We start from the raw sequence: 25064 nt of genomic DNA, 5'->3' as shown, positions 1-25064 counted from the left end.
AACTCAATGTTCAAAAATTCTGTGCCAGATCTCCATATGATAATTACTGTTTCTGGAGGGTTTTTCCACCTCTCTGGGAGCTCCTAGACTCCTCTTCAATCTTTCCTCCCTTCTCAAAAGGGCTGCATTTAATGATTTTTTTTTTTTAAAAGAAAGCTGACTCTGGGAGCTGGGAGTAAAATATTTGGTATCATCACAGACATAAATTAAAATCACAAGGACTGGTAGTGCAGAAGGACACCTGTTGCAATACAGATAGGCTACCTTTCCGCAGGAAGGTGACATTCCCTAATGACCTTGTTAATGAAGTTGTCTACGAGTTGAAATACAATGGGCCAGAGGTGTCAGCAGTTGGTTTTACGACCCCTCAAGATGGCATGCTCCAAGAGAATGTGCATTTTATTCCACCACCTGCTCCTGACTGTGTGCTTGCTGCCCACATTTCCGAAGAGAAAATTGCTCCTAAGTGCTTCCCCATTGATCCAAGATAAGATGGTTGTTTTGGATTCGGCCACAACAGGTGAATCATCAATACAATATTTCCGAATTGTCACTTGCCTGTTCCACGTCCATTTCCTGAAAGAGAGAGGGATTGCTGCTGTGTTTGTTTCCGAAAACTCAGGGCTAAATTCTCAGTTCCTGGGGAGAGGCTGATTTTTTTCTCCATTCAAGCATTTCTCCATTCCTCTGAAAACCCTTTCCCCAAACCATTCACTATTTTGCTGGAAATCAGGTTATTTTCCTCTGAAAAGTTGGTTGCTGTAAAAACTTCCCAGAATTGCATTTTCATTGTTGACCAACGAGAGGAGATTTGATGGGTTTTGAGGCAAAATTTGAGCAGCATGAGTACAAAATTTTGAATCTGAATGTGGAGACGAAAACAGAGTTGTGAGACCAGCTGGCCCCATGCTTCAAAATGGGGGGCGGGAGGTCATGTTTTGTGGGTAATAGGAATATTCTCAGATTTAGCTAAAACCTGACCTGGCCTTCTGAAATGTGAAATCTCGGACACAGAGGTTTGCATTTAGCTGCTGAGGGTATTGGCCTTGATCCTTAAGTCATTGGTTTGCGTCTGTGGAGCAGATCTATCTTGTACACTACACTGTGAAAATGTACTGACACATACGGAGGCAAAAAGGCACTAAAGGAGGTTGCACAGCTCTGCTCCATCTTCTCTAGGAGAGTGTGTCTTCTCTCACTTTTTTTTTTTTAACATAATTGGCTTTTTTGATTTTGTCTTGGGATTTACCCACAACCCCTGCACTGGGGCCCTTCATGTCCCAGTGGTCACCTCTGCAGTGGGGGGTATGGAGGGCCAGGACCCCACATCTGGCCTGTCCACTGGACCAGGTCTGAAGCTGCTAAACCTCATCTGATCTGGCAGAGCTTTTCTCGCAGGGTGGCAGGAAACACCTCGCTGCCCTTACTGAAGAGCTAGCACATCTTTGCTGCCTGCAGCCCCCCTTCCCCCAGGCTCATCAGTTGTAAGAGAGTGTGAGCATGAAAGTCAGTGTTTTCTAGATAATAGGAGGCTGCCAAGTTAAGAGGGAGATGAGGATTTTAATTATGTTTTTTTTTCCTCCTGCCGCTGCCCCAGTCCTAGGGAAGCTGCAATGACGTGGAAGCCTGAGGTGTCATTATGGGTTATTAAACTCCTTTGTGGCACTTGGGGATGTTGAATGGAGCTGTGAAGGGAAAAGAGAAAAAAACATCTCTTGATGGAGCTGGCTAACCCCCTCTGTAATTGCTTCATGTGGCAGACTGTAATTATTCAGGCTGTGGAGGGGAAGAGGGAGAGAGAGCGGAAGGGTGGGAGAAAGAGCAACACGGGGACCTGGGCACGCCACACGGCCATCAGGGTTGCCTTGTTGTGATGGGAGATGGCAGCTCGCCCTCACATCATTCTTTGGCCCTCGGTGGGGCACTTTCACAGCGCAAACCCTGTCCCTGCATCTCCCTGGGCCACCGGAGAGACCCCCACCCTCGCCAGGCTGGGCTGTAAGCGCCTTTGCCACTGATTCACCCTGGGACTTGTATCAAGACCACAGGCTGTTGCATGGAGATCTCTCCAACTCCCACAATGAGGGACGGTAATTTGGCAGATGGGGTTTTCCTCTTGGTCCCCATACCATACACAGAGGTGCTCAGGAATGGTGATTATTGCAGACGACGCTTGAGGATGCACAAAAGGACCACATGGATCCAGCCAAAGAAGATAATACCTTGCGCTTCTCTCTGCACCACCAGTCCTGCATCCAATAGCAGGTGAAATGAGCCTCCCGAGGACCGGCAGCGCTCTGCACCTTAATGCCATTTCTGGATCCTTTTTGGGTCTGCTTTACTCTTGAGGGAGGCACAGTCAGAGCTGCCCAGTTTATGGGCTTCTCTGTCTGGCGACTAGTGCAGCGAAGCATTGTCCAACAGTGTTTGCCGTTTCTGCTTTATGTCAGATTAATGCCTTAAAACACACAGCTGGATACACATGGCACCCGCACGCATTCAAGGACGGTCATGTGGTTGGAGAGTGAGAAACAAAGCAGTAATGAAGACCCATCCATCTGTTGTATTTCCTTCATAAAGCTTCCTAAAGGCTCCTCTTCCTCATTAGCAAATCTGGTAGTTAGTCAAACATGACAAAAGCTGAGGCAAGCCTGGCTTGGTTTAACCAAACAGGCTCACACCCTCCAGAAGTCATGTCTGATAGCAGCAGAACTTAAACATGGACCCAAAGAGGTGGCTTATAGAGATGTAGACATACAAAGAAACGGAAATGTCCAAGCTATAGGTGGTCTCCAAAAACGTGGGACTTCGCCTGGGAAGGACACAGGTGGAAAATGTGTTAAGGAGCTTTGCACTGGACCAGCCGGAAAAAAGCAATGCCTGTCCTCTTGCAGCTATGCTGACAACACTGCTCTGGAGGACGTCCACCCGCTGCCCACCTTCCTGTCCAAAAGGAGAACCTGCTGCCATGTGGTTTCTCCCAGCTCGCCTCCTCTGTCAGCTCCTCCAGGACAGGAGAACCAACCTGATTTTTCCACTCTTGTCAGAGGGAGAAAGTCTTATCATCACTCGTGGCAATCTGGAAGTTTTGCCCTTGGTCGCATGGAAAGCGGGACTTCACTTTGGCTATGTGAAGCCTCCGTGCTGGAGAGTGTTTCCATACAATGCAGGACTCTCACCACCAGACAGGGATGGGGGGTGACAGATTAGCAGGGCTTAAGGAAGAAAAGAGTTGTACGCCTAATTTGTCATCCATATAAAGAAGAGGGATTAGAAATCAAGGGCTTTGGGATAAGATAACTAAGTAGAAGAACTGATGGGCTTAAATAAAGTACTGGATTTCACAAGAAGAGAAACAATACATAATGAGACAAAAGGAAAACAGAAAATATATTCAAAGAAATTCCATCTACTCATACAATAGTCTTGAAAACTTGTCTGTGTTATCGGTGCTTTTTAAAGCCACTGTTTGTCAGAAGAGCCTTCATATGTGATCTCTGAATATGTTACAGCCTGCAGGAAGGCCGAGTGACTCGTTCTGTTCCCATATTTGTTAATGTACTTTATCAATTTTCTCAAATCTTTACATGAACTGACATTTTAAGGCTATGCTTTCAGCAAATTGATTACAAATTTGAATAACTGGAACTTGCTTTGATGGCTGATTTTAGGTTTATCATCCCTGGCAAATGCTTCTAAAGAGACCTTTAAACTAAGTGAGTTACCAAAAATAAAAGGACTAGCAAAATGGTTTATCTTTCTGATTTTAGGGTAAGAAAACAGTGTGAAGGAAAAGAGATTAAATTCATTAAATAATTTGAAATTTGTCTTTGTCCTAAAATTGAACTGAAAACCTCAAACAAAAAATTCCATATTCTACATGCTGTTGTAAAGGTAGTGCAATCCAGAAGAGCTCGTCCAGAATTAAAAGTTTCTTTGATAAAAATATTCAAATGCAATTCTTGTAACTCTCCTCTTACCCAAGTCCCTTTTTCCTTCCCAAATGAAATCCCAGTGAAGCTGGCGCAATCTTAGCAAAGTCTTTCATTGACGACGCTCATATTGTAACAGTGTATCACACTAGCAAAGTCTCTGAACAGTTTTAATTAAACATTTCTTGAGTTCTTAGCCTAACTATGGCTTTCTGCCCTTACCACCTTTGCAGCTTCATCCTGGACTATCTAACACCACCATTGCATGAAATGGCCTCATGTGGCTTTGAAGCTGCATAGGACCACTTCTTCAGCAAAGCAAACGGGCAACGGCTGTAAGAGGCATCTTCTTTGCTTTCTTCATATGTTTACTTTACTGGCATTCATGGAGTTACAGAATCCCTAGTGAGGGCTCTTCGCAGAGGTATAACATGAAAAATAAGTAAGTTTTATTTTTGTGGCTTCTTTTGGAGTTGGTTCTTCTTTCAGCCAGTCTTCATAGATTATCTTCAGATGACCAATATGGTCTTAGTTTGCTTTTAACTCATATATTTCCTTATGAGATCTACTTCCTACATACTAGGAAGCACCAACAGCAGAGTGGATTTAGTCTTCCTAAGGCAAGACACTGGTGCAACCTAGGACAGAGACCTTCTTGTTTGAAGGAGCTGTTCCTGCCAGTCTACTGACTTACTGCTTGTCTGTAATGCCCCCTATATCAGAAAGGGTGCTGAAGATAAACTTAAAAACCCAAAAAATCCAAGAATTTTTCCCCTTGGTCTCTGGAGAGGACCAGATCTCTTGTGGGGTAAAAATCAGGATGAATTGCTGTAATTGACTTCTGTGGGATTGTCTGGGGTGGGCATCCCTCTTCACACTCTGCAGCTGTGATTGGGGTAAGACAGAAATGTTGCAGCATGCGAATGAGCATCATTCTGCTTAAAAGTCCTGTCTATGAGATCCCTGGGAAAAGCTTTGCTTCAAAAAAGTCAGGACAGAACGTGGAAACATGAGGCAGCATGGGTGGCAATCTGCATGAGATCCTAATCTTCTTAAGTTTCATGGAAAGATTAACTTCAGCAGGAGCTGTGTTTTAGGTGAGTCATGTCCCACAGTCATCCCCACAAGCCTTCGTCCCCTTAGCCAGCAGGCGATCAATTCCCGAGCAGTTCAGCGAGCCTGGCTGTCGAAGACAGCTGTCACTCCTTAGGTGACAGCGGTCTCGGTCGCAGCGTGAAGCAATGCCGATGATCTTCTGGTCTGTGCGCCTGCTGGAACAAACGGGCTCGAAAGGCTTGTGAAAAGGTGCAGCCGGCAGCGAGCACAGCTGGGACGCCTGGCTAAGGCAGCAGCGTGGGAGTGAGCGCCGGTATCTCGGAGCGGTGTTCCCCACACCCCAGCTTGTCCGGCTACCATGGTCCACCTCAGCACAAAAAAATCAACCGTGGGATTGTGCTAATTCGTATCCCCCAGTAAGGAGGTCCCCACGGCCACCCCAGCAGCCAGGAGGTGACTAAGCCTGCAGTGCTGTTCCTTGCCCAGCGGCTGGGCAGCGGGGATGACTCGGGACCTGCCCCTAAAATGTTTTCTGAGAAGATCCTGCAACACCAGGCAGCACTCCTCTCCATCAGTTTGGTGGGTTTTTATCTTGAGCATCCAGGGTTTAACAGAGGGCAAACAGAAGGTTTAGGAGACTCAGAGGGGATTAGGAATGAAATTAAAGCAAAAGCAAAGGCTGCTCTGGGTGTGTGAGGTGGTATCAGACGGGAGGACGCAGAGGCTGGGGAGAGAGGAGCACCAATGGCTGCTTAACTCCTTCCTCTGCTTTCCACTGTACTGAACAGCAGGGTGTCCTCAGCACCCGCAATAAGAGAAGCTGCTCCACTTGAATTAACATTATTTTTGGCTCACTACTGGACCAAATCTTTAGCTGCTGCCAACTGCTCACTTCAGCTTCCACTTCTACCAACCTCTAGCCAGTTGGGGCTTCCCAAGCTGCCTTGGTGGGGTTGGCAGTGTTGATCATGCTGTCTGCTCCCCAGTTTTGCACGAGATGGCAAACATCAAGAGCTTTGCAGCCTCGAGGTGGTCAATGGGATGTTTGATCCTCCAGGGCTTTTGGCACTGCAAAAATCATCAGCACGCTGGCACGAACTCAGCTGTCCCACAACGGGAAGGATGAGCCACCAACGCTAACCAGGTGTCTTCAGCAGATGTTTTCCAAAGCAATGCTGCAGTCGGCAAGGTTGCGGGTGAGCTCTCCAGCAGTCAGCCAGTGAAACGCCACCGGCTTCCCCACCGCAAGGATTTGTGCCAGCCGGTGGCTTGTCCCCGAAGCAGGACCGTGCATTCCCACAGCGCTTGTTTGGCGTGGGAGAGCTGCTGCAAATCCCCTGGGAGGAAAAGGCCGTTTTGCTCACAGCAAAGCAGAGTTGTGGGATTGGTCCTGAGCTGCCACCCGCTGTCACAGCCCCAAAGGTCCTCGGGCATTTGGTCTCTTAGGAATCACTGCAAGAGGAGCAAAGCCCTTGGGAAGGCAGGATTGAGAGGGTTTTTTTCCCAGGTTATTTTCTTTAAAGCTTTTTTCATCTCTGAGGACTCAAGGGGCCCGATTCTGTAGTCCTGCTGTCAGCGTTACATGGCCAAACCAAGACATGACATGGTGGGAGAGCACCGAAACACCCAGCGTTTGCAGGGGCCAGGCATTAGGAGGTGCATACGCGAAAACAGTGTCCAGTCCCACGGCTGCCTTGGGGGAATCAGTGTTATTTTCCTATTCATTTACTGCCTCGATGACAAGGCAAACATGGGGAAAAAAGAGCTAGAAAGGGCTGAATCTCTTCCTTCCTTTGATTTTGTCCTTTCACAGATCAAAATCCTTTTATGCAACTCCCAAGCTGGGAAAGCAAATGTGTCGGACTGAAACACGGCGCGAGAGTGAACTCCATCGAGAAAAAGGGAGGGGAAAACCAGAGTAGAAATCTTTTGGGCGCAGGCAAACAGGTGGGGGGAGCGTCTGGTCTGCGAAGGCAGGGTGTCTGCAATCTTTGTAGCTATTAGATTTAATGGGACAGAAACGTTTCTCTCCTTCACGTCCCCTCCTCCTCTCAGCCCGAGGGGGAGAAAGGAGGGAGGTGGTGGTGGGGAGGTGGCGGGGGGAGAGAAGATTTGAAAGAGTCTTTGACGTCAGCCCTGCCCTATAAAAAGCTGGCAAGGAGCTGGAAAGCGGAGATCAGAGCTCGTGGAAGAGCAAAGATGCCAACCCCGAACATCTGCACCTCTGCAGCCAAAGGCTTCCGCAGGGCGGTGTCGGAGCTGGACTCCAAGCAAGCCGAGGCCATCATGGTAAGACAACCCTACCCCACTTCTTTCCCTCCCCCTCCAAAAACCGCAGCCTCTCCTATAGCTATAGGCAGAGGCAGGCAGGAATAGAAGGACCAACACTGCCTTTGTGGGAGTTCCCCCACATGGGCACCTCCGGGCTCCAGGCTGGCAAAGGGAAATTACCCGAACAGTTCTCTCTACATACTGGTACATGTGAAATGCAAACATTGAGGGGGATGAAAGGTTGAACTAATGCAACACCCCCCCCAACCAAAAGCAAGGTAAATAACCCATAGACCTAAGGCAGGAATAACAAGGAATCCCCAGCGTGGAAGGCAATTCAAAAATCTTAACGCTCTCCTGATTTCAAGGCAATAAACTGCAGAGGTTTCACCTGTTCCAGCGTAATGAAAAAGTGTGGCTGTTATTTCAGACAACATACGAGGCACAGGCAATTTAATCAGTTTGTTCGCTGCTGCTGCATCCGCAGTTTCTCTTTCTCCCAGCACATCCTTCCCCTTCTGTTCCCAGCCCTCCCTTGATGTGGTCTCAGCCCCGGGGAATGCTCCTGCACGCACCAGATCTGTACGTGTCAGGGAAAGGAGAGGAAAACTTCCTGCTGAGCTGTCAAGTGCCTTTAGAAAGGCAAGTCTGGCCAACCCACTGGACTGGCTGTAGGGACAGGGACATTTTAGCGCCTAACCCCAATGCCAGGGCAGGCAGGAGGAGCCCGGAGACTCCTGGCACGGGACAGTCCTGTGGGTCAGAGATGTGGTGACCCTGGAGGAGCCAGAGCAGCCTGTGGCAGCGGGTGCACCGGGAGGGGAACCCTTTGGGATGCTCAGCAGGAGGAAACCCGGGAATCGAGCCGTGTTAGGGAGCAGATGGGTTTGGCAGACGTCTGCAGGGTGACTCCAGCAGGTCGGTTATAGAGGTCCCCATTTCCCTCCCCTACGCCCACCGCCTTTTTCACCCGCTCTCCTCTTAACCCTGTGTGATGGCTCTGACTCGGTAAAATCAGCCACTACATAGGCAGCGAGAGGTGTTTTGGAGAGTGGAGTATGCTGGAAAGGAAGGGAAACATTTAGGAAACAAGGAGGTTAACTTGCTTTCTCTAATAAATTGAAATCAGGGAAGGTTTCTCCCTCACACAACCATTTTCATTCTGGCAAAATAATGAACACTGAAGTGGTTCTTGAAAACCCGGTATTTTCCAGGCTGCTCATCAAATCAGTACTTGAGACGCTCATTGCTGTCTGGAGAAGGGGCGAGTGTTTGGTTATTACACACTCTCGTGTGCTGCTTCGTGTTTGATGGGAAACGGGCCACTGAACGAGGGGCCAGCGGAATTCGGGTTCACCAGGTGTGCTGGCAGGAGCGTGGCAACCTGCGGCTCCTCCAGCCTGGGGTGCACATAAAACCTCAGCCTGTCTTTCCGTCTCATCTTTGAATGAGAATTCTCAGAAAAATAAAAAGAAAAAAAACTTAGCCCTGTTAGGATCACTCTGAGGCTTTGACTTTTGCTCTCACCTAGCATAGGAGCGCTCCTCAATCCCGTCACTTATTTTGCTGGCTTGTACCAGGGAAGGGGCATGACTCTGCATTTGTATGGGACATCGCGTGTCCCCGGCCCTCGTGGTGTCGGCGTGACCATGGGCGATTGGCCACCCAGCCCCTGCCCACCGCTGCGCCAGCTCCGGCAGGTCTGAGGTGTTTCCTTGCCATCAACCCCAGGGACCAGCACCCCGCTGCAGGGGAAACTGTGCAAACTGGGGGGAAAAAAAGACCTTTGCAATCCCAGAACTCATCTACACCGGCAAATATTTTACATGTCAGCTGGGCCAGCCAAACATCAAACTCACACTGTGGAAAAATCTTTTGTTACGTGTTTAGTTTTTCTGCTGCTAATAGTTTTTACAAGCCACCCTGGGACTGTAGCTGGAGCAGGGTTTGGTTACAGAGCAGAGCCAGGCAGGAGACAGCAGTTGGAGGCAAACCAGCAGGAAGGAGCGCCCAGGGAAGCAGGGGTTTGATGTTACTGTCCCCATGCTGCAGGGAGGGAAATAGTCTTTACAATCCTTCCTTCTTGCTGCAAATAATGAGCCGGGAAAACAAAGCTAAAGTACTTCAGCTCAGAGCACAGTATTTTTAATGACACTGCTTAGGCAGGGCACTCTGAGCTGCAGCAAATTCAAAGAAGGAAAAATGAACTAACCCTTCGTCAGGGGTGAATGACTGTATCAGACTCAGGCCCCAGTTAGGCAAATAAATTCTTTGCAAAATCAAATTAAACTTCTCACTGTAGCTAGATATGCACTCAGGGAGCTAGTCTGCGAGGCAATTCGGAAATACCACGTAACAGTGCCTTCCGAAGAAAGGAGGGCATTTATCATGAGAGATCAGTTTGGTTAGTTTATATGCCGGATTCCTAATTTCCAGCAAAAGGAGGTAATACCCCAATATGTGAGGGGCAGAGGAGAGCACGATGAGATGGGGAGCGCGCAGCCAGGCAGCCTCTACGCGGCAGAGGAGGCAGCAGGCAGGCAGACCCCTCCCAGCGCTCTTCTCCCAAGCAAAACTCACCCTTTTTCTTTTTCTTTTTTTTTTTTTTTAAATTTACCCACCCAAAACGTGCCAGCATGGAGCTAAGCAGCTTCCAGGACCCCTCGACAGGGGGTCCTGCCTGCTGCTGCCTGCCAGGGGCCACCCAGTCCCAGCCCATGGGTCTGACTGGTTGTGGCATACGGGTCTTCTCGCTATTTAAACTCCTTCCAGTTGGATTTTAACTTGATTTACAGCCTAAACATGGGGGTCTAATTTCCCTCCTCTCCCCCTCTCCGCCCCAGAAGTAAAATCCTGCTGCACCTCTGCGCCTCGGGGCGCAGTGTGATAAAACATCCTTCGCTAAAGCACTGCCTGGCTTGGGACTGCTGCAGAGCTCAGCTACTGTGGCTAGCGCAAGGCTGTTTGCCCTGCTTATTGCAGGCACTTTAAAGTAAACACCGGCTTAGCTTTAAACACGGTAGCGATATAAAACACACGCTTAAAGCTGAGCACATGCTCACAAGCTTTTAAAAGTTATGCCTCAGGATACTTAGATCTCTTCTCTCTTTGGGCATGAATACCATCAATTTAAACAAGCAGCAATATATGCTTATTTGTTAGAAGGTGTTTTTCTGTGCCACAAGGAATAAAGGGGTTGAGGATCAGCAAATATCATTTCAGATGTGTATCTTCATTAAAAAAGGACCGGATAGAAGTGTGTGGGCTGGCGCCTAGGTGTGCTGCATTTTTCAGGCTGCATTTAAAATGTCAGCTTTACACCGCTAAAGCATCCAAGAGGATTTTCACAGGAAACATTAGTTACTGATGCTGGGCTTTGAAAATCAGAGAGAAAATGGGCTTAGTAGTTGAGCAGGCTGTCTTTTTAACAGGAAAACATTCTCCTAATTTTCACAAGGTAGGGAAGGCTTTGCTTGGTTAGCATCTATCTCTTTTCCAGATATTTTCAATATAATCGGAGGGAAAACTGCAGCCAGTCCGGCTCTATATGCAGGTGCTGGATGGCTTTATGTGCTGCTGCTTCTTCAGTGCTGCCCAAGTTTCTTTTAGCAAGTTCTGAGGGTTTGTCATCTGGTTTGGGTATTGAACACAGAAAACTGGAACCAGCTGAGCTGCCTCTAAATGGAAAACTGGTTGTAAAAAGACCAAGAACAAATAAGTTAGTATATGAGCTATTTGTATAACAAAAGAAGCAGCAGTGGTGGAAATAGTTTGTAACTCACTATAAATATAAACGAGTGACCTAACATGACCCCAGACACAGAGTTGCAGCTTTTAGGTGCAATTCTAAGTACGAGAAATCTGCAGGATTTTGTTAGGACAAAACAAATCCATAGATCAGTGGGAGGAATTTATTTTCTGGGGTATATGGATGTGGTTCCAATTACACTTCAATGGGCAAGCATCCGCTTAATGTCAGAAGAAAATGTCGCTTTGGATCCTGGGAGCAGTTTAGCTAAGCTGCAGCTTAGCTAAACTGCTAATACACCTGCGAACAGTTCGTGTTTCCTGGCCAGGCCACAGCTGTGGGCTTCAGATGTCCCTCACAGCGTATCTTTTCTCAGATGGCTTCGTGTTTATCTAACACCTCTCCACTTGAGTTCATCAGACACCTGAAAACTGCGTAAGATTGTTTCTGATTTTTATTTTTTGAAGGATATTGAAAACTGTTGCTAGGGAAGGTGAGGGGAGAAGCCCACTCTCTGGTCGTGCTACGAGGATATTTTACACAGATTTTTCCTAAAGCTCCATATTTCCAAAAGTTCAATTCTAAAACCTCAGTCCTCATCACCAGGTCTTCCTCTACAAAGCCAGGCAAGTCAGTCCAACCTTCCCCTTCTTCCTCTGCTGAGACACATCGGTCACACCACATCCACTTACCGGGGATGCCTCTGATCTCTCCTACAGCTCTATCAGAAGTGTTACTTATTTCTGTTCTGCCTTCAGTCTCCGCGGTTCATTGGTAGACGTCAAAGCCTCATTGAAGATGCCAGGAAGGAAAGAGAGGCTGCAGCTGCAGCCACTGACGCTGCGGAGTCTACAGAGACCATTGTCTTCGAGGAGAAGGATGGGAGAGCCATGCTGAACCTTTTCTTTATGCTCAAGGGATCCAAGACTTCACCTCTGTCCCGTGCACTTAAGGTATTTGAGGTGAGTACCTAACCTGTTGTATGGGACTCAAGGAACATGCTACAGGTTTCACGGCTGTTCTGTGAGAAATATCACTTGAGTCTACTAAAGACGACTCAGACTAGGTCTGCCTACTGTAAGTTATCAATTAATTGTCTGGTGTCCCCACAGTCATGCTTTCCTCATGCCCCAGCTTGCCCTCACTTTCCGTCACCAAGAATGAGCTCTGTCTGGTAGTGGTGTTAAGCTCTGGGCTAAACTTTGCTTAATTACTGGATCCAACCACACAGTTTCACACTGACAATCCATACCCTTGTGGCTTGTAGCATACTCTGACAGCCCCCTCCACTGCTCAGCACTTCAACTTCATGTGCAGGGCTCTGATCCCACATTCAAAGCAAGCCACGTGCCCTGCATGGCTACAGACCGAACGTGCCTTTCTTGTGGGCCAATGCTTTGGCAGTCTCTGAATGACATTCCCACATTAGTCCTTGGTCAAAGAGTTACAGGAACAACTTCACCCTGGGTATAAAACTGGTATATTGATTTCAAAATTACCTCCCTACTTCAGGGATGAATTTGATTCACGTGTTAAAAGTTCTGTTGGCTCCCCCCAGAGATGCGCCCTGTGTATGGCTTTAATACCAGGGAAAACTGGTAACTAATTGAGCTCTTTCCCTCTAGCCAGCAATATAATGTTGCATTATCTAGGATCTCAGTACCATGAATGGAAAGACTGAGATAAGCGTTGCCTATTTAAACAGTAATCAAACCATGACAACTTGCATTTATGTAATACATTTTCATCCAGAAGCATTCAAAAGTGTTTTGCAAACTGAGGTTCTGAGATATTTTTTATCTACAGTAGTTTAATTTCATTGACTTCAGCAGTGAGAGGAGAGGACAATTTGTTCCTATTAATCAGTCACGTGGGTTGTAAGGGGCCTCCAGGGCCTCCGGTCACAGGTCGGGGCTGTGCTTGTTGCATTTTGAATATCACCAAGGTAGAGATCCCACGATCTCCTTGGACCCCTTGAGCAGTGTTTGACTGCTCATGGTAAAAAGCTTTTTCTCTTTTCTTTTTCTTTTTAATGTCCTTGCTTCCAGCTTGTGCCTGTTGCCTCTTGTTCTCCCACTGTGTACTTTTCAGACGAGTCTGGCTCTGTCTTCTTTATACCCTCCCACCAGGTACTAGTAGACAGTGAACCAATCTCCGCTGCCCCTTCACTTCTTAAGGCTGAACAAATCCAATTCTCTCAGTCTTTCTCATATAACATTGTGCTCCAGCCCCCTGAGCATCTTGGCAGCCCTCCACTATACCTGCTACAGCACGTCAATGTCTTTCTTCTACGGGACATGGTACTCCAGATGTGGTCTCCCTCATGCCAGATGGAGAGGAGGAATCATTTGCTTTGACCTGTTGTCTGCAGTCTTGCTACTACAATTCAGGATGTGGTTGGCCTTTCTTGTCACAAGGGCATGCTGCTATATATTATATATATATTAATACACATGATACTTATGTAACACCTTCTTCCCCATGAAATGCAACCACTTCTGGGGTAAAAACAGATCACCAGCAACACTATACAGCAAAACCACTACCTAACAGCTGTAAACATACAAAAAGTGTGTTTGGGGGATAAGTAGTTCCCTGAAATTGTAGGGCGTTGTAGCTATTCATTGCCCATGTAGTGCTATCTCTGATAATCTTACGAAAAGTGTTTAAGATCTTCAGCAATTACAAAACATCTTGCAGCTCCTCTAAGAGGACTGTTGCAAGAAAAGCTGTTTTCTGGGCAACATATGGTTCTTGTCTCGAGACTGAAAGAATCTCTAAGACAAGTTTGTCGGACAAAAGCCTTGGTGTTGCCATGGTTGGGGTCCCTTCTAGAAGTGCACAGCTGCCAGATAAGGCATGAAAAATCCATCAGTGTACCATTTCAAATGCAACAGACTGCTTAGCGGGTATGAAACATAGAAGCATAGGCTCTGGTACTTGGTAGATTTTATGTCACACTGCATTTAAAGTCTATAATTTAAACAATTTTTAAAACATCAAGCAAGAAGCAGGGGCAGCTTATGTTCAAATATTATTTGTTTCTTCCTGGAGCAATTTACTTGCTGCATCAAGAGCTTTCCTAGTAAAAAAGCTCTTTGAGCTTGTCGCAGAGAGAGCTTTAAATATAATAAAAAGACAAGCATGTCAAGCCACAGCAGAAGAAGATTCATTTCCCAGATCCCTCTGGCAATGCAGGTACAAGATATGAAAGCAGACAGGCATAATGACATTTGCCTCATCATGAACCAGGCTGCAGGGAAGCTGGTTTCACTCTTCTGTATGTGTTACATGCAGCCAAAGCATAGGTAATGCAATCACGGCTGTCAGATTAATGCAAAGGTATTGATTGTTGAGGGGACAATGTAATAGTGAAGTTGGTAGGTACATTAAAAAACACGGTCCTAAATTTAATTTACCTGTGGCATTGCATCTGTTCCTTCTCATCTTTCTGCCTCTGATTAACAAAAGAAATCATGTCCCTTCCTCTACCACAGATCTTGCAGAGACTTTGGAAAGATTGGGTCATTGCCCAGGGACTTGGGCTTGTGCCGCCAGTTTTCACTGAGCTCAAGAAAATACCCACAAATCTACCAGGGCCCTTTGGAAGACTATAGACCCCATTTTGTCTCCTTCTTATTCTTTGGGGGAGGTCGGTTCTGATAATGAGCCCGAATGAGATCAGTTCTGATAGCGAGCCCCAAATTCACGCTGCCGCCGGCTGGGCAGGGCGCAGCCCCGCCGGTTCAGCACCATGGCCAGCACCGCCTGCCCACGCCCGGCCAGCGCCCGCCCCTTCCACGTCATGGCCAACCCCTTCCCCCCAACCAGTAAAACTGCACCTTTGCTGAGGTGGGCGGTGAAAGGAAAGGGGGTCATAGGAGGTGGCATTTTGCCACATCCGTTTCCCCTCTTGATACCGTCTTCTTGGCCACTGTGGAAGTCTTCTGGTGATAGTTATTGACCAGCCCCACCAGTTGTCTGTCCGGAAGGAAAAACTGGAATTAATGGATAACTGTGTTCATCCCAGTGGGGGGAAAAAAGCAGAAAAAAAAGACAAGGGGGAATCCCTCCTGAATGTATCCATATGGACATCTTTGGGAAGTACCAGCAGATGTTTCAAGTGTTGTTTAATGCTTTTGTTCTCCTTTTCCATGTCCCAAAAGACATTTGAAGCTAAAATTCACCACCTGGAGACCAGGCTTAGCCGAAAGCCCCGTGAAGGGACCGCTGAACTGGAGTACTTTGTGCGCTGTGAAGTCCACAGCTCTGACCTCAATACTTTCATTAGCTCCATCAAGAGGGTAGCAGAAGACGTGAGGACCACTAAGGAAGACAAATGTAAGGAACTTACTGTTTCACTTTTGCGGAGAGGCTGAGCTGTAGAAACAGGATGGAGACTTTGTTATTTCCAGAAAAGGGGAAGGGCTACTGTATGCTGAATTTCAGCAAAACAGAAAAGACTGCCTCTGGCACACTGAATCCTGAAAGCCACTTCCCTCCTTGCCCATTTCTCAACAGACTCCAGAGTCCATAGCCCATTCTTCTGGTGCCAGATTGAAAAAATTGAAATAGGAGATGAAATTTCATGCTTTGTTCACACCTCTCCTACAGAGCTCTCCATCCCTACTCCTGTGTTTTATATTATAAGTGTACAGTAGTTTCCTACCTACGTGTCAGGAACTCTGTATAGATCCAGCACTAAACTACAAGACGCTCCCCATGCCATCCTATTCTGAAAACAGGGTGATTCTTACTGTAAAATATCCCTAGAGATCTGCAGTGGTCGCTCTACAACCAGTTGGACCTCTGGATTTGTTCTTAATGTGAAGTCTAGAATCTTTAAGTAAAATCCAATTTTCATCTTCTTGTTTACTTCTGTCACAAAATACTCTGCTGAGAGATGGGCAGGGAAGTCACGAGATGCAGATCATGGCGTTAGACCTGACTGTAGGACAAGAGCATTAAGAGTGTGGGACTACGGCCCGGAAGGCACAGCTGTGTCATGTGCTGTTTGTTGTGTGGGTGCATTTGGTACACCAGGTCAGATGTATCTTCTTCAACCTCACAACTCCTTCTCAGCAGGGATGCTGCATCTTCACTTCCACAGCCAGTTTTTCTCTTTCTCTTTCTCTCTCACAGTTCATTGGTTTCCCAGAAAAATCTGTGAATTGGACAAGTGCCACCATTTGGTCACCAAGTTTGACCCTGACTTGGATCTGGATCACCCGGTGAGTTAGTCTGTGTGGGCACATCCTCACGTTGGAGTCCTGAGGCTTCCCTCAGAAGCGGGGAGCTGGAGAACACCTATTAGTGCAGCTGATCAGGGAACTGTAGTGCAATCACCACCATGAGAGAAGTTTCTCTAGCCAGTGACGAACTTTTTTTTGGGTGAGAAATTTTAGTAACTGTTAAAAATCCTGTCTCTGTTCCTCTTTGTCATCACAGGGCTACTCTGACCAAGTATATCGCCAGAGAAGGAAATCGATAGCAGAAATTGCTTTTCACTATAAGCAGTAAGTCTCTTTCCTAACATCCATGCAGGGATAATGCCATGTCAACGCAACCTGTTGGGAAGCCATTGTGCTACCTGCATGAGGCTTCTCTTCTTCTATGTTTTGTCTCCGCATTCAGCCTTGCCAGCTCTTTTTGTGTCCCTCTTCTTTCTACGTATTCCAGTCTCTTCTTAATTAAAAAATATCTGTGGTCATTAATTCATACATTGATAAAGCCAGAAAAAACCTCCTGCATAACAAAAGCCACGTATAGTTCCATCAGACCTCAAACTTCATTTTGAAATGTAGCATCTCTTTTAGAATGACATCTAGTTTCGACTTCAGTGTTTCAAGTACTGAAAAAGCTACCACGTGCCCTGAAACTTGTTGCAATGGTTCATTATCCTGGCTGTGAAAAAATGTGGGTTTTATTTCTAAACTGAACTTCAATAGCTTTAGCTTTCACCCAATGGATCATACATGCCTTTCATCTACTAGATTGAATTCTGCTATCAGATTTTTTTTGCTGTGAGCGTATTTATAGACTAAATGGTTCACCTCCTAACTCTCTCTGATAAATTAAATAGATTCCAGTAATGGTCTCATCATTGTCTTATATTGATTTAAGACTATCTCTTGTACTCCTATTTAATGCTCCTATTCTGATATATGTGGTGATAGCACTCAGCCTCTTCACTACAACATCAAACAGAGCTCTAATATTCAGTTGGCTTTGTAAAATATTCCCTAGATCCTATTCAGTAACACTGCCTTCCACCGTAGCATCTCCCTCCCCGAGCAGGACTTTAAATGTAGATTTCTGTAGTGAGCTGTGCGGAAAACAGGCTATGGAAATTATATGGGTCACCTTCTTGAGCTACCTCTGCAACCGGTGTGATCCCAGCATGGCTTTCCGCTCTGTTAGGTTTCAGGTACTCTGCAGATTTGAAGCCCAGAACATAGACATCGATGTTTTTATCCTGTAGTAATACTAAATGCACAGAAAGTCACTGTGCCAGCAAGAGAGTCCTGAGGGACACAGGAAGAAATACTGTCCTAAGATGATGCACCCATTTAAGATGTCTTCTCTCACATCTCATCTGCAGGTTAGCATTTATGAGCTGCTGTGTAGCATCCCTTCAGGCTGTTAATGGAGAGGGAACTATGCTTTATCACTGTAATACTTGAATATCTCATTTGTTCAAACACAGAACAGAAGGATTTAGGAAATACAATTATGATGCAGAAAAGGCAAAAGTGTCAGTCTTCTTTAGTTCCCACTTATATCAATGTTAAGATTTTCTTTTCTTGCCATCCTTAATCTTACAATATATTTTTCTGCAGCTCAAATGCCTTTAGTTTTCCTTATTAGCTGCTTTTATTTCCCAGCCACTGATTCATTTTTGGAGCCATCAGCCCCCTGAAGTTCAAGCACATGAAATTAATTTATTTTCACACAAAGTTTCAATTTTTTTCCAGTGAAAACCATTTTTTTTTTGCCTGGAAAACATTATGCCTGCTAAGCCCTTGCTCATCCCTTGTTCATTTATAACCTCTGTCTAGGCTAATGCTTTTCTCTGTGTCTATGTATTTGTTGCACCTGTACAAATGACCCAGTACTAAGGCTTTGTCTTTCCTGTCACCCCCTTGTTTGGTTTAAAGAAGATCGATCAACATCATGCAGAGCTGCTCCAAAGTGCCTCCTTCTCAAAGGGAAGAGAAGCCTGGCTTGTGCTCTGCTGCTCTCAGTAACGGTGCGTTTGCCTTGCAGCGGGGACCCGATCCCTCATGTCGAGTACACGGCGGAGGAGATCGCTACCTGGTGAGCGCTAATTTAATGTGACCTTTATTGGCTTCACCACTAGAAGCTGGGAATCAAAACCTAAACCGTTAGGGCGTGAGCTCTTGAAAAATGTATCAGGAGTGCAAGCATCCTACTTAATGGCTGTTATAAAAACCAGTAACTCATTGCACGGCGTTTTATGGTAGGGACTGCATTCGGGAGAGCAAGCTACGTCCAAAACTGTGATGCTCTGTCTCCTCTTCTCTTGGGGTTGCACCAAGAGCACTTTCACGCCGCAGCCCCCAGGAGTTTCCTCCAAAGGAGCCTCCCCAGAGAGCGAGGTAGATAATTTGGAGCCCCACTTCTCTAAGGGGACCTGGCTTAGTAGCAACCTCCAAACAAAGGGCAGTTATCATAGCTGCAGAAAGAAGTCTGAGGCCCGTGGTGAATATCTTCATGGTACCTCGCTGGCCTCACTAGGAAAATGCTTCCTTTGAACGTGATTATTTCTGGGAGTGTCGCTGCAGGAGTGTCTCTGAAAACAAGGCCAGTTCATACGAGCTGAGTGCACAGGCTCCTAAACAAGGTCATCTCCTGGTTATATTGACTGCCTTCATAGCGAAACTTCAGGAGCTAACCTACAGGGAATATTTTAATTCCAGTTAATACCTTTTATACAATCTTCTGTCCTTCAAGGTCAGAAATAGGCCTGTGCGGATACAACTGCTGACTTTGCAGGCTCATTTGGATGGGTGTCTGTATGTTTGCATACCCCTATCAGTGCGCACTGTCATAGTCTTAGTGGTGCAGAAAGGCAAAAGGACAAGAAACCTAAAGGCGTGAGTCCTTGGTAGCGTATAACCAGAGGACAGGAGAGGACTAGACACATCAAGCCACTGAATGTCTGCCACCTCTTGTCCTGAAGGAAGGAGGTGTACAGCACCCTGAAGAGCCTGTACCCCACCCACGCCTGCAAGGAGTACCTCGAAGCTTTCAATCTACTGGAGAAATTCTGCGGCTACAACGAGAACAACATCCCTCAGCTGGAGGAGGTCTCCCGCTTCCTGAAAGGTGGGTATGAGCCTGGGGGACCCAGGCCCAGGGTCTGCCAGGGCTCCAGCACAGTTTTCCAGCTACAGCTGGGAAACCTGAACCCGAAGGAGGAGCGTGTGAGCTGAGATTTGGGAGGAGAGCTGGTGGGGGCTTGTGCATTGCCCACAGAGGACAGGGATAGACCCCAGGTGGTGGGGACTGCAGCTAAGCACAGTTGGCTGCATCTGAAGGTCAAGCCCGTAATCAAATGATCCCAACGAGCAGCTAAAGAGCAGATGTTGTTCCCTAGTAGGAGCAAAAAATGAGGCTTGGCACAGCAGAAGCCCTTTAGTTTCCAGCACTGCTGCTTTTGCTGTCCGTGCTGGGAACACGGGACAGCAGCACAGCCCGTGGGCCACGCAGCCCCGCAGAGATGGTTTGCGCTGTTTCAGAGAGGACCGGCTTCCAGCTCCGGCCGGTGGCCGGCTTGCTGTCGGCGCGGGACTTCCTCGCCAGCCTGGCCTTCCGCGTCTTCCAGTGCACGCAGTACATCCGCCACGCGTCCTCGCCCATGCACTCCCCCGAGCCGTGAGTATCGCCCGGCCCCGATGGCCTCCCCTGCCCGGACATCCCACCTGGCTAGCAATTAACCTTTCTCCCTAATGGACAAACTCTGTCCGCCGCTGACCGTGTTTTCCTCCTTTCCCCCTGGGCATCGGCAGGGATTGCTGTCACGAGCTGCTGGGGCATGTCCCGATGCTGGCCGACAAGACGTTTGCCCAGTTCTCTCAGGTAAGGTGGTTGTCTGCTTCCTCGCCCCCGAGAGGGTAGGGCATGAGGTGGGTATCCAAACTAATCCCAGTCTTGCCACCTAAACCCTTCTTGTTCTAGGATTTATTTATATTAAACATGATGTTCAGGAGCGCTAGTGATGGACCGAGAACTCTAACACAGAGTAAAAATATCAGACTCTGCAGCAAAGTGTTTTTAGTCAGAGCACGATGCAGCACCAGGAGATGCATGGCAGCGCAGGGCAACAATATCTGTTGGCTCAAGGCAATAAAACAGAGCAATCCACGTGTAAGGCTCTCAGACCAAATCTGTCCTGATGTTCACCCCTTCCCTTCTCTTCCCAGGACATTGGGCTGGCGTCTCTGGGAGCAACTGATGAAGAAATTGAGAAACTCGCAACAGTAAGATTTCCTCTTTGCTGGATGGGGCCCCGACCCCTCCAGCAGCACTTCTGTGGTATTGGGGGGACTGGTCCAGCCTGGTCTCCCCAGATCTGCAGGCTCAGAGCCCTTACCCGAGCTGCCCCAGCCCTGCTCTTTCACGATGACTGTGCAGAGCGGAGATCAGTTAAACAGCAGAGCTCGCTTGCACATTAATCCAATTTTCTCGGGCACCAGAGTATCATCAAGCATCGTATTTCTAAGGACAGCACTGCTGGGACTCCTTGGGATGGGATTAAATGACATCCGCTTCCTTTGGCTCTCGTTGGCAAGGTGACCCGTCCTGCTCCGAGGGCACCGAACAGCAGCACCGCGCAGCAGCCGGGCGCGCAGGGGACCACCCCAGGGACAGTTTCCATCTGTCCCGGTGTGGCAGCAGCTTAGTTTAGCACTTTGCCCTGGCAGCGATGGGTGCGGGGTAAGGAGAGGGGACAAAGTGCCAGGTGCCCATTCATTTAAACAACCCCAGATCCCGGCCACAATGCAAGGGCTCAGAAGTGACAGGGAGATGAAGATGAGGAGCTGTGTCGCCTATTCATTTTTCTTTCTCCTTTCACAGCTTTACTGGTTTACGGTGGAGTTTGGACTCTGCAGACAGAACGGGATAGTCAAAGCCTACGGAGCCGGGCTCCTGTCTTCCTACGGGGAGCTCATAGTAAGTCCCAGCATAACTTGCCTCTCTGCTCTAGACCCTACACAGCAAAAAACCTTCTTCCTCTGCACAGCTCCAATGACTTTACCCAATCTGTTCTCCACCTCTGTCTATCACCTATGCGCTCTCCGATCCCCTTAATTTCATGCCGGCATTTTTCTGCTGTGTCCGTAGCACTCCTTGTCAGATGAACCAGAGGTGCGGGACTTCGACCCCGATGCTGCTGCTGTTCAGCCCTACCAGGACCAGAACTACCAGCCCGTATATTTTGTGTCCGAGAGCTTCAGCGATGCCAAAAGTAAACTGAGGTAGGACTGGGCAGTGAGGGAGACCCAAACAGAAGGAAATGAAGCTATAATATGTTGAAACAGGGCTTGACACCAAAGCTGCTTTCAGTTCAAGGTCTCACAAGTACTCTAGAAACTGTTGTCAGGTCTTTCAAAGTAAAGTGATTCTCCTGTTCCTACAGGGTCCAACTTCAGTCCCTTGGATTTGCCCAAGGGTCCCCCAAAAATATGGTGGACTCAAGGGCGTGGGTGTGGAGGAGTGGGATGGAGTGGGAAGCACTCTTGGAGACAAGACTGAGGGAGCGAGAGAAGGGACAAATCTGTCTCGTCTGCCTAGTGCTCACAGGAAGGAGTTACAGACTATCTCCAGTTCCCAGGGGAGGCCAAGCAATACAACAGAGGGCTGGTGGTCCAGTAATTGGAGACCCGAACCACCCACGAGGACCCTCTCTGCTTCCTTGCTGCAGAAGGGCCGAGTGATACAGGTCAGGTACTGGCTGTCCCTCTCGGGAGCATCTCGCCAGCACGTGTCCTTCTGAAACACGGGCTTCTGCGTCATGTCACAGTTTGCTCTGTGGGGGAAAGTTTTAGGAGAGGGGTGAAGAGCTAATCAAAACGATGGCGTTCTCTGAATTTAGGATGCAGAAAGATGTTTGTCTTTCTGAGCAGCTGCTGGGCAACTTACCCATTTATCATTCAACCAGCAAAAAAACCCCAGGCATCATTAGTAGCTTGTACACAAACAAAAAAGTTTTGCTTGATGGGGATAGATTTATCCATGGGAAAAAAGGAACTTTTGCTTCCTAGGCTGGTTAACATGGGTTAGCAGACCCCAGACAGCATCCCACCAGTGTAATTGGGTTTCCCCATCCCATGGGACTGCAAACAGGATGGAGAGGGGCAGCTCTACCCACAGACATCTCTTCAGAAGAGCATTTTCTTGGCCATACCCAGAATTGCCCAAAGGAGGAAACCTCAGTCCTATGACATTTGACTGACAGAGGAAAACTTTGCCTATACCATTTTATCATAGCTTAGGAAAGGGATAGGATGAGTCAAAGTATTACACAACGTGCATGACTTTGCAGTTCCTGCAAGTGGGGTATTTCATGTAAATACTGTGGTGAGGACTGCTATATTTCAGCTTCTGCTTTTATTACCCTCACTTGTACCGTTCATACAACCCCCAGTCTAACTACTCAAAAGCAAGCACCTGGGGAGCCTGTCCTCACACACACTAGGCTGCTTTTAAAAAAAAAAAACCCAACTGTTGCCTAATGAGTCATTTCCTTGCATTTAAAAAGGAAAAATACACCACATACACAGCCCAGATTAGGCTAGAGGGTTTTGACAGTGACAAGCAGTGCAAATTATGCTCTTTAAAGAGCTCAGAAACCACACAGATGTTACTCTTTGAGGTGAAAACCTTAAAATATCTATATTTTTTGCATTACTGGGAGCTGCCACCATGGACCTGATTATCGATGTTATTCCTCAAGAAAAGCCTCTTTTCCCAGAAAGAAAACTTTCCTCCAGTTTTCTAGGGTGGACACCCCCCACCCCCCCCCCAATGCCCTTCCAGGCACCCATGTCATACTTGTATGCTTCAAAAAGGCGTCAAGTGAACACAGCCGTGTTGGAGGGCAAGTTTTTAACCGTTAGCAGCTGTGCTACGAGGCATCGCTGTGGCTGATGGCCTTAATAAGTGAGGTGAGCTGGCCCTTACCTGGAAGAGCTGGGGGCACTGAGATAAGCTGCATCTTTTAGGAGGTGGACAATGTGAGTATGCAAAAAAACCTCCTCTCTTTGCACTTGTTTTTGTTTCCCTGCAAGCGTGGCAGCTCCCTGCGAGCGCCAGCATGCGGCTTTGGCCATGTTGCTGCTTGGCCCTGTCTGGAGCTGGTGGTGTTTTCCCCAAACCCTGGCGATTCAGGACTAGGTTTCCCCACGGCAGGCAGTACCAGCCGGAGGAGCCGCAGATAAAGGGATGCGCTTCCCCGAGCCCTGCGCCAGAGCAGACCCACGGTAGCCACAAGAGGGTACCCTAAGCTAAGCAATTCAGGAGCGAAGGGGTGATGCTTCAGCAGAGGCGAGGAGCGTGCCTGTTGCTAGTGCTGTTTGTCCCCTCATCTTCCCAGGCCTTTCCAGCATGAGATTGTAGCCATGAGTACCTAAATATAGATTCCCAGCTCCATATTCACACAGCCACTAAAGAAAAAAATACTGAACTTGTCAAGTGTTGGGGGTGAACATCAGCAACTTTGAGGAAACCTCACCCTTGATTTGTTTTCACTTGACCATATACTTCTCCATTAGAAAGGTAGCAACGAGGTCTTGCTCTTGAGAGGTGTCAGGCTCATCACTGAGATCTAGACTCCAGTTGGCTTTGAGTACAATAGTGCAACGTTGCTCAGCCGCATGGCTCTGGCGATGCTATTCTCATCCCCTCTCCCAGGCCTAAGCTGCTGCCTGTCAAATTTATCCGCAATATGGCTTGCAGATAGTTCCTCCCTCCCCAAGCAGAGATTAGTCAATAAATGAATGTCAGAAAGGATTTAGGAATATAATACTATAATGCCACAGGCTTTCCCTGCAATTAGCTTCTAAATCTTCTTGGCATTTCTGGAAAAGAAAAAAAGAAATTGAAGTAGAGGATGCCTGGTGATGGCCACAGAGGTGACCAGTTCAGTGTACCCTCCCGTTTGGTGCAAGCCCGTGTGTTCAGCCCACGGAAACCTGCAGTCAAACTCATGGTCTTCCTTGCTGAACAGGAGGGATCTCAACTATAGCCCTGTGGAGCTGGAAAGGTGGGAAACCAGAGCTTTTGGGCTCACCTAGAAAGTCTGCCTAAAGGAGGCATTAACCTGTTGTGATCTGGGTGAATGGTGATGGGTAGGAAGCAGGGTCAGGACCCAGCTCTCGTACCAAGCCCTCTGCACCCTTTCCTTGCAGGAGCTACGCGGCACACATCAAGCGGCCCTTCTCGGTGAAATACGAGCCCTACACCCACAGCATCGAGCTCCTGGACAGCCCTCAGACGATCTGTCACTCCCTGGAGAGTGTAAGGGATGAGCTTCACTCGCTGATTAACGCGCTCAATGTTATCAGTTAATACGAGAACTGGGCTCCTTCCTTCCCCTCTTCCCTCGCAGCCCCAAAGCCGCCCGCTCTGCCCTCGCCTAGTTCCCAGCTGATAACTCCTACCTGTCTTCTCCAAACATTTGCACCGCTGCCTGTCACCACGCGACCCCAACAGCTTTCCACTTTTGTATGTAGGGCCAGCTCGGAGGAGGGCAGAGGGACGGTCCCAAGGCCTGCTGGCGTTTTGGGTAGCTTTTCTACTGACTGCTGGAAGAGGCTTTAGCACAGACCAAAAACATGGCCAAGCTACAAAGTTGAAGTCAAGAGCTGTGTGCTAGGCTCCTGGGTGCAAGGAAGAGGAGAAAAGCTTCTTTATTTAAAAAAAAGAAAAGAGAGATAAAATCTATTTTTTGCAGTTTGAGAAAATAAATTAATCTGCTTTTTTAGCCCCAAAGCAACTCCTATAGCAACTTCATGAGGGACCCTCAGTCCCCA

At 47.7% G+C, this 25064-nt stretch overlaps 1 protein-coding gene across 4 annotated transcripts; it reads left to right on the top strand.

Moving 5' to 3' along the window:
• The first annotated feature begins 7187 nt into the window (after positions 1 to 7187).
• On the top strand, positions 7188 to 24656 carry TH (tyrosine hydroxylase). Of its 4 annotated transcripts, XM_075162768.1 has the most exons (14): positions 7188 to 7277; positions 11501 to 11512; positions 11766 to 11969; positions 15174 to 15348; positions 16150 to 16238; positions 16456 to 16523; positions 18274 to 18324; positions 19211 to 19356; positions 19770 to 19905; positions 20040 to 20109; positions 20454 to 20510; positions 21109 to 21204; positions 21376 to 21509; positions 24441 to 24656. In XM_075162768.1, exons 1-14 carry the CDS (start codon positions 7188 to 7190, stop codon positions 24598 to 24600), a joined length of 1488 nt encoding a protein of 495 aa, XP_075018869.1. In that variant the 3' UTR covers positions 24601 to 24656. The 4 variants fall into 4 exon arrangements, with proteins under 4 accessions (XP_075018869.1, XP_075018868.1, XP_075018871.1 ...); XM_075162767.1 differs by lacking the exon at positions 11501 to 11512; XM_075162770.1 differs by lacking the exons at positions 19211 to 19356; positions 19770 to 19905.
• Positions 24657 to 25064: the final 408 nt, after the last annotated feature.

Source organism: Calonectris borealis, chromosome 14 (genome assembly GCF_964195595.1).
Source record: "Calonectris borealis chromosome 14, bCalBor7.hap1.2, whole genome shotgun sequence".
In the NCBI taxonomy this organism is placed as follows: Eukaryota; Metazoa; Chordata; class Aves; order Procellariiformes; family Procellariidae; genus Calonectris; species Calonectris borealis.
The sequence above is the reverse complement of the archived record's forward strand: the minus strand, read 5'-3'. Positions and strand labels throughout refer to the sequence as shown.